Raw genomic sequence first — 9,955 nt, forward strand, 5'->3', positions numbered from 1 at the left:
CAACCAAAACCCAACCAACTTCCTAGTTAATTTAAATTAGATATCTTCACTTCATAAAAAATAAAATAGATCCTCCAACAAAAATCCTAAACCTCCATTCATGATTTTGTAAGTTAGCGAAAACAGAAATAACATATAGTGAAAACACTATTCTACCTATATTCTTTGGCTTCATTCTGATATCCCAAGTTAAATTCAAAACTTAAAAAAAAAATAGATTAACATGAACATATTTGTATTCCAACATGTCTCACATATGTATTTCAAGTACCATAAACCTAAAACCAAACTGATGGAACGTATGGAATTCAGAATCATAAAACTTATTGTCAATGCAATCCCCTAAGCACATCTACACTATCACTGCCATATCATTTCAGTGTTTCACTCTTCTAAACATGAAGATATGAATAAACTTATGATCAATAAAATAAAGACACTAAAAGCAAGAAGCATCAAATACTTAAAAGTGAAAAGACTTAATGGAGTAACGAACAAAGTGCTAATATTTACCTTAATGTGGAATCCTGTTTGCCAAAGATAACATCTGTTCATCATTTAAGGAATAGAGTAATTGTTCATCATCAAGTAACCATGGCACTTATCGAATTAAGAATCATAAAACTTCTTTTCAATGCTATCCCCTAAGTACAACAAAAGTATCACTCCCATATCATTTCAGTTATTCACCCTTCAAAACATTAAGATTAAAAAATGAAAGAAAACCAAAACACAGGTTCTTGCTGAAATGTTTTACTGCTCTTGCAATTTTATTTTGTTAAGCCAGAGAAACAGATTGGAATTGATGTATCATTCATCTTTTGAAAACCATCACCAAAATAAAATTTCAGTTCCCTTTCTGCTAAGCATTTCATCAGACACAAAAAATAGAGGGGAAATTAATTAAGTTACCTCTTTGTCGTCGTCGTTGCGGAGTGGATTGTGGGAAAGCGAGAGGTAAAGGTCTTTCTTCGACTGGAAAAAGGAGCCAGCGGCGGTAGAGAAGGAGATGATGCGGTTGAGCCTCCTCTGGAGGTAATCATCCTCCCTGATGATCCTCTGCGACTTGCGGAAACCCAAATCGGCGTCGGTTTCAGGGGCGGAGGGCATGTCCTTGAGGAGGCTTTTGGGGGCGGGGTTGAAGACTTGAAGTGTGGTATGCGTCCCTGTTGCTTGCGCCATAGAGATCGGTGTCGAAGGTGACGAAAGTGAGGGATGCGAGTTCCTGCTTCATCTTCTTCAAATGTTATGGTTTTTAGAGCAAAAGAGGAAGAATAGAAAAATATGTAGAAATTGAAACCTAAACGACCTTACATGATTAATACTCTCAAAATAAATCAAAAATAAAATAAAAGAGTCAAGATAAAATCAAGAAATAAATCACCTAAATCCTAATCAAATCTAAAATTAAAAAAGATATTAATTCAAGATAGATAAAAACTACCAAAATCTAGCAAATCACAATAAAAACTCATAAAATCATGAATTAAATAAAAATCCGAAAATTCAATAAAAATACCATAAAAATTAATTAATACTCTAAAAATAAAATAAAAGACCAACAGATAAAATCAAGAAATAAACAACTTAAATCCTAATCAAATCTAAAATTTAAAAATGTACTAATTAAAGATAGATAAAAACTACCAAAATCTAGCAAATCACAATAAAAATTCATAAAATCCTGAATTAAATAAAAATTTGAAAATTCAATACAAATACCATAAAAACTAATTAATACTCTAAAAATAAATCTAAAGACTCACAACAATCTTGTTTAAAAACTACCAAAATCTAACCAATAACAATAAAAACAAAACAAAATCTTTAAAAACAAAAAAAATCTTTATAATTTTTTTTTATATATGTTTTTTTTCACGGATTTGTTTTTTTTTAAATGTACATATATGTTTTTTTTAATACTTTTAATATCAAATGAGAATTAATCTGTGAGTGACACCTCATCAAATTGGCCTGAGAATTAATCTGGGAGCGACACGTCATTAATTTGGCCTGAGAATTAACTTGGGAGCGACACCTCATCAAATCAGCCTTAGAGAAGTTCTTATTTTCTAATATATATTGATTGATTTGACTATTTTTTTTTCCAAGTATTATATTCAAAAGATTTGAAAGTAAGAGACTGACTTGGATTCTTCTTACAGAGTCAAAAACTTAAAGCATATTTAAGCCTTAAATTTATTGAGAGTTTGAGACCCATCTATCTATTATAATATAGTAATTGTGAAGCGCACAATGTAACAGTGACACCTCACATTTTCACTATTTGTCAAAGTGTCCACATCAGCATTTTATCCTATGTGTCATTTTCTACCATTTATAAACATTTTATCAAGTGTTGTTTTATCTTCTTTAAACCTTCAATACCCACTAAAATTATAGAACTGTTATTTTCTAAACTATTAAATATATACATGAAGAACCTCAATAATAAATGGTTTCGGACAAGCCTATTAGACAAGCATTAAAGTAAAACTTGTAAGGTATAATTGGTTGGAAAAAAAAAAGTGTTACTATAAAATAATCAAGTGTAATTTAATTCCCTTTAATACATGATGTAAATCTTTAACTTAAATATTCCACATAATAAAACAATTCATCATGATTCATGAAAAGCCAAAACTAAAACATAAACTCATAAATTAATGTATCATCCTTGGAGTAATGGGAAACCATATTACCTCTTCCCGATTCCAGAAACAAGATCACCACTCGCAAGGTAATGCTTACTTAGTTACCTTACTTATTTTGCTTATAAGTTTGGTATGTTTTTAACTAATATCTCTAATGTATTATTTTCTTCTCAATCATTCTCAATCTTAATTCTATAAAAGAAGTGATGTAAAACCTAATATTACTTCACTTTAATTTCAAAAAAAAAAAAAACTTCACCTTGCTAATTAATTGGTTGACATCTTATGGCTATTAAGTTTTTGCTGAATTATTATGAATCTCTATACTGGGTAAGATCAGCACAAGGATACTATTTAAAAATCACAATTAGTTATCTTATCTGCTACTGTTTAATGTGGAAAGAATGTGTTCCTTGCTCTTGAGTAGAAGTTATGAAAAACAATAAAATGGTAATAAAAGAAAGATGAGGCTCGAAACATAAATCGTGCGCCATAATAGGGTGTGATGAATTACAAATCGTGACTGGACTGTCGTCTATTCTTCCTAAAACATCTCGGTCGAACACAATTTTTTGAGTGATTGATTTGATCAATCACTCATTTATCATGGAACGAGGTGAATTTTAGCATTAATACGCATGCAAAAGCATGAAGGTGTTATTTCATCTAAATAAATGAGCATAGGGTAAATACAAACATATTTAAATACTAAGAATTTCCTTGGCAAGTGAACAACCAAAATGATAAGTGTTTTTTTGTAGGTATGGCCGATCTCTTTCAACTCAAAAACTTGATGAGGATGTAATTGACTTGGATTCAACCGTGAATGACTTCTTTGCAAGTACTTCATTTTTTTTATAGATTCCACTGTACGAGCTCATTCATTCTAACAAAGAAATGAGTGAAAGGTAAAGCAGATACCAAAAAGACACTTCAAATGTAAATAAAAGTATTTATTTGCAATGATAAGTACTGTGATAGATATTCAAAGACACATATTTTTTAGTCTTATGCAATTTATCACCCGCGCAACTTAGTCTAGTTTGGTATAAATTACGCTTTCTTTTATTTTTGCATGCTCACAACCATTTTCGACCAAATATTTGGTTTTCCTAAACAATGAGTCTAGCTCTGAAAGTTAGTATTTATGCTTTTAGTCCATTGGGTACGTCGTTGAAACTTAACTCATAGATTACCTTTTTTTTTTTTTGAACAACTTTTTAAATTGCAACAAGGAATATGGGAAAATTTCCGCACGAGAGGATGTTGATTATTATTTTTTTAACATAATTCTTACCTATATAAAAAGAATAGAGGTAAATAGCAAATTTTCATATAATAAAATCATCTAAAATCTACTCATTAGATAGCCCATTTCCGTATTTAAGAAGGATAGAATGTGTAATATTTTTGTAAGCAACTTTATTTGGTGTATATTCTACTTTTCTTGTATGAAACAAATTTTTGAATGACATTCTTAGGTATGGACACCTAGCTAGAGATCAATGATGGGAAATATACAACCATTTCATCTTGATCATTGGCGTGTAGAAGTCATTGTTAATGTTCTAGTCTTAGACCAACATTTACAAACTGACTATTCTAGTATTCTGTTCTATGTGGATACCTATGTATAAGGTTAGAGTTAGACGTGGTAAACCATACCAACTTCTAGCAAGGAAGTATGAGCTACATCCAGAACAATATCAGGGTCTCTGCAATTCTTGCTTAGAAAAGCAAAAACAACATCTATTGCAAATTTCTTCAACATGGAGGATGGTCTTTTTGCCTCTGCATAGGAATGGCCAAGTATGTATGTAACACCAGACTCTTTAGCTTGTAAAATCTGTAAAGACTCATCTTTATGGGGAGGACCTTCAAGATTGCCAGAAACACTTGAAAATTGGACATGTTTCTTTTCACAACATGACCTATTCAAAGTGTGTTGTGAATATGAAGCACCAAGGTCTTCCATTGCATCATCCATGGACAATTCATGTGTTTGTTCTCGAATGTCCTCTTCTTTTTCTACAAATTGTATTATCGCAGATACCATGTTGTTCTCAAAATTGTAATTCTCTTGTTGCATATCCTTGTAGCCATATCTGACTATGCAACGAAACATGTGGTACTCTTTTGGACCAATTCTACTAATGACCAGCCTTTCATTTTCACCGACATGAGGGACTTGAATAGATTTGGCACACACAAACACCAAAACCTGATGGAATGCTGGCAAATTTGTAACAAAATGGCCAAAAATGGCAGGGATTCCTGAAGTCAAGTTATTGAAGACAAGTCCTATTCCAGGGACCCTGACCATGCCTAAGCAAGGTCCCAAGGATAGTATCTTGCTCATTGAAACCTTGTTCTCCACATCAAATTGGTGTTTCTTCATTGTTCCATAGTTCCAAGTGAACATTATCCCCATGAAAATGAAAGATAGCACTAGTGGGATCCACCCTCCTTCAGGAACTTTGCAAATAGAAGCTGAGATGTAGAGAAGTTCAATTGATCCAAACAAGAGCAAACATGCAAGGGCTTTTATTATCCCTTGCTTCCACACAATCACAATCACTAGTGTCATCAAGCATGTTGTCACAAACATAACAGTTGTGATAGCCAGCCCTGCAAACCCAAAAAAAAATGTTTAAGAGTGTGTCTAGGTAAACAGGTCAGAGTGTGTTTGGTTTCCCATTGAAGAAACTCAGAATCAATTCTGATAGAGAATAGTCAATTTTGGTTGTCAATATAAATGTTTGTGAGTCATTTTGGAAAATTGATATCAGTCCCAAAATCAATTCTCCTAGAAGCTAGAAAGAGTAGTTTCAGTGTTGAACATAAATCAATTAGGAGATTTTACAATTAGAATTCATAAAATTGCCCTACAAAAACACTTTTTTTCATAATTGTATCCGAACATAAATCACTTTACTTTCAACTCACATTTACTATAATCAATTTTGACAAAATCAATTATGACAACGGTGATTCAAACACCCTATTAATTTAGCGCTTATGCCAATAAGGGCTTACGCCAATAAGCTAATTTGATAAACTTATCAAAGTAAGTTCAAAACAGGTTATAAGTACGTATAAGCGCTTATTCATAAGCTAATTTGAGTAGCTTATGAAAATAAGCTAAAAACTGCTTATAGGTAGAATATAAACTATAAGCAGACACTTGTATAAGCACTTATGTTTTAAGCCAAACTCAAATTAACTCTTCCAAACGGACCTAAGTTTACTTGTCAATGCTTCAAATATCATAAGTAACCACAGTGGAAAAGAAGTTCTTTTTAAAGAAGTGTACCATATGCATGACCCATCATGTTTGTATCCCTTAGGCCAATTGTGACAGCTAAACAAAGGCACATTAATAACCAATTAATTTCTGGGACATAAATCTGCCCATAAATTCTGCTTGAAGTATGAACAATCTTAACGCGAGGGAAGCAATTCAATGCACAGCACTGGCTTATGATGGAAAAAGTAGCAGAAATCACTGCTTGACTTCCTATAACAGCAGCAAGAGTGGCCACTATGAAAACTGGCCAAAATACAGTTTCTGCAGAAAAACATTGGCACAGTTACACTTGAGAGACCATAAATAACATTGACAATTGCAGTTGTTTAAATGGTTTCTTGCCTGGTATGGCTTTGTAGAAACTTCTTTGAATGTCAGAGTGGTTCTTAGAGAGAAATGCAGCCTCTCCCATGTATGCCAAAATCAGGCAGGGATATACAAGACATGTGAAAGCTATCTGAGATTTAAGTGCAAATGTTAAAATCAGAATTCATTTTTGTATGGTAGACTAAGTGCATGTTAGGTTTAGCATCGGGAGAAGTAATCTTGCAGAGAATTGAGTTTGACAAAATTGATTTTGGTAAATGTGAGTTGAGTAATTTATGTTTGGATGCATTTACTATAAAAGCTATTTTTATGTCTTGTGAGAAGAGTTAAAATCACTTTCAAGTTAACTCAAAAGCTTGGTCTTTTTGCTTTTTCCTCAATGTGATTTTGTCAGCCTCAAGTACTTCTAGGAATTTCACCCAAACATGTTATAATGATGAAAAACCATGTTAAGAAGATTAGAAGTCCTAGGACCAATCATAATCTGAACTTACCTTTATTGAGAGAGCAGAAAAATGACCCAAGTCAGCATACATTGTCTCCACCCCTGAAACACATGAAAATTAGTTTCACAACTCTTCAGAAGATAATAAAATCAACTATTGCAATTACCTGTGATCGAAAGCACCACTCCACTTAATGACATCCATCCTTCAGTACCAGTGGCTTTGAGGAATCTGAACATATAGACCGGAGAAAGTGCTCGGTATATTTGCGGATTCCAGTGGAATATGTTGTATATACCAATACCACTGATACACAAAAGCCATGCTGCAACAACTGGGGCAAACATGAAGGCAACTCTGTGTGTCCCATGATGCTGAATGGAGAAAAGGCCCACTAAAATAATACATGAGATTATAACAACATAATCTGCAAAAAAACATGTGGATTTTTAAAAACTATGAATAGATTTAAAGGTAATTGAAATTTTTTGGTAGGCTTACTGTCATGGAGTTGATTGATTTTAACTTGAACTCCTGAAACCGCGGAAAGAACTGAAAGGAGACATATAAATATTAACTCCTGAACTAACTCATAAATGTCAAAGTACAACAGAAACAACAACAAAAGCCTTGTCCCACTACAAAACATGTTTCACAAAACAATATTCCTTGAAAGAAGAATAATACTTTCCTTTTCCACCAAATTTCATAATTATAACCATCAATGCCCTTTCATTTATTGATTTTCCCTTTCCTTGCACATAAGTACTCAAGACATTATTACATCATTCATAACACCATAAAATGCACAACTACATTAAGCAATGGGAATATTTAATCTGTTTTATTGATGCTTGAGAAGCATGTCCAGAATTAGTATATTTTCTGTAAAAGGTAGAAATCTTAGTCTGAAATGTGTTTTTATCTGATGAGATTACAAGAAATAATCAATTCTAGCAATTAGTAACCATCAAAAACTTCCATCTAAGAACTGCATTTATGTATATATAACAAAGTCAATGATGGATCACATACGCAATATAGGAGAAACTAATAAGGATTAGTATTATCCTTTGTAATCACACATTATCAATACAATTTTATTATTCTCAGCATTCCCTTTCCTTTCAATATATACATTAACCATTAACCTTAGAATTTCATCACTGAACGCGTTCTTAGAACATACTAGGCTCACTTTTTTCGTGTACGAGTAACACGAGACGGCTAAAGATAAAAGGATAGCTTACAGGAGTCATGAAGTAAACATCATTAAGAAGCTCAAGGGCTGCTCCTGATCAACTACCTGATATTGCAGGAGTAATCACACCATCACCAATTGCCATACAGGTCCCTAACAGAACAAAGATCAGAAGTCCTTTCTGGAACCTCGGGTGCTTTTCGAAGAACATCTTTAGAAAAGAAGACTGCCATGTGTCTTCAGAATTTTCTGTTGCATAAGAAGACAACTGCGCATCTGTTGGTTGCTGATTAGGTAGAATGCTTAGCCTCGCGTGTCGGCAGAGAAGTGAGTACAATGCAAAGGTGCCTCCTGCACAAATAAGTGAACAATTGAGAAGTAGCATGTTTGAATCAACTTCTCTTTCATCAGAATCAATTATGAAATCAAAAACTACTCTCAGAAGCTTCTTCCCGAGAATTAATTTTGGCATCAGTCCATCACAAAAGGGTTCCCAGATATGCACTAAATATCCTCAGGAACACAAGAAATTCTTAGATGCTCATTGAGCTAGAGATTTTTCTTGTTCTGGGCCATTGAGAGGCAAAACTGGCTCACATAGATAACTTTTCAACATGCAAAGTCGAAGTAAATTGACAGGAACTTTTTATTGTAAAAACAAAGAACGCTAGTTACAAGTAAATTAATTTTGAAATATTATTCTGCTAATTGATCAATCATATTAGAGCTGATTTTATCTCACAAATCTAAGAATAAAGGAGGAAAACTATGCTCATAATTATTTAAAGTTAAAAAGAACAAATGACAGAATATTCCAAGGTTGTTTGGATTAGCTTCTCTTTTCTCAGAATCAATTATGAAATCCAGAAGCTACTTAAAGAACAAGGACCACGATTCAAGATTTTACCTTCCCCATTGTCATCAGCAGACATCACAATGAAAACATATTTGAAGAGAGCAATAATGGTAAATGTCCAGAAGATAAATGAAAGCACCCCAAAAATTTCCTCATCATCTTCTTTGAGTCTCAATTTCCCTGAGAATGTGGTCTTGTAAACATAAAGAGGGGAAGTGCTGAGATCACCATAAACCACTCCCAGACTTTGGTAAGCCAGAGTTAGAACAGTGGCACAGGATTTCCTCTTTAAATTCTGATACAGAAACAACCCAAGCATTACAAGTTAGTTCATAATATAAACATTAAGCTTTCACCATGACACAAAGCAAATAAAATTTCTACAAAATTTCATCTTTCTGCAGTTAGCATTCTATTAGCTTCTATGTACCAACACCATATGTCAGAACAGACTCCTGTTCATTATCTTTTACAAATTCAAAAGAAGACATGCTAGAATTTAATTAAAATCTGTTAAAACCAACACTGTGCTAATGTAATCCACAAACTTAATAGAACATGAAATTTGAAGAAATGAAATAAACATTTCAGAGAACATGAGCAAACAATAAAACATTCCATGACTGTGAAGAAATGGATAACTGAAAAAAAAGGTGAAAAAGTTGACAGAGACAATGCAAGTTTTTAGGCTTTAGGCTATAATTGGATATCTAAAAGAAAAAAAGAAAAGGGTACCTGCTGAGATATTCCATGTTCAACATATTGCTCAGATGGGTTCATGGCTGAAAGGTAAGAAGTAAGAACTAAGAAGTGAGGCCTTAGCAGGATCAAGGATGAGGTAAGTTATTAAGAAAATGATGAGACAGAGAATATATAGGGGGAGAATGCAGAGAATACAGGGATGGAAAAGTAGAAGAACTGAAGTAGTAGAAAGGCAAGTGGTGTGTGTGTCCAAAGAAGTTGCAAAATGCATTCAATGCTCTTTAACTCTCTTCATTAACCAACCTAACACCTTACCGTCACCCTTCAAAATGAATGTTAGGCAACTTTTTTAAATCTTAGAATGTAGATGCACCTGAGATCAATTGAAATTGAGGTAATTTATTGTCATGTGAGTAAAAAACAATGAATGTTTAAAATCACAAATGTTAATTTTAGAGAAAC

The 9,955-nt window shown here is 33.1% G+C and overlaps 1 protein-coding gene across 1 annotated transcript; it reads right to left on the reverse strand.

The window, feature by feature from the left end:
- Positions 1 to 4,160: 4,160 nt before the first annotated feature.
- Positions 4,161 to 9,741, reverse strand: LOC130733966 (potassium transporter 1). The gene is made up of 9 exons (XM_057586257.1): positions 9,527 to 9,741; positions 8,843 to 9,086; positions 8,041 to 8,286; positions 7,236 to 7,286; positions 6,901 to 7,161; positions 6,783 to 6,835; positions 6,304 to 6,418; positions 5,968 to 6,222; positions 4,161 to 5,282 (listed from the first exon to the last, which is right to left on the reverse strand). The coding sequence occupies exons 1-9, from the start codon at positions 9,569 to 9,571 to the stop codon at positions 4,300 to 4,302; spliced, it is 2,253 nt and encodes a 750-aa protein (XP_057442240.1). The 5' UTR covers positions 9,572 to 9,741; the 3' UTR covers positions 4,161 to 4,299.
- Positions 9,742 to 9,955: the final 214 nt, after the last annotated feature.

Source organism: Lotus japonicus, chromosome 1 (genome assembly GCF_012489685.1).
Source record: "Lotus japonicus ecotype B-129 chromosome 1, LjGifu_v1.2".
NCBI classification, from domain to species: domain Eukaryota; kingdom Viridiplantae; phylum Streptophyta; class Magnoliopsida; order Fabales; family Fabaceae; genus Lotus; species Lotus japonicus.

Coding starts and splice junctions, on each gene's coding strand:
- LOC130733966 (XM_057586257.1), bottom strand. CDS start 9,571: ATGAACCCATCTGAGCAATATGTTGAACATGGAATATCTCAGCAG. Junction 7,162..7,235: donor AATCAATCAACTCCATGACA/GTAAGCCTACCA, acceptor GTTTTTTTGCAG/ATTATGTTGTTATAATCTCA. Junction 6,836..6,900: donor AGTGGTGCTTTCGATCACAG/GTAATTGCAATA, acceptor CATGTGTTTCAG/GGGTGGAGACAATGTATGCT.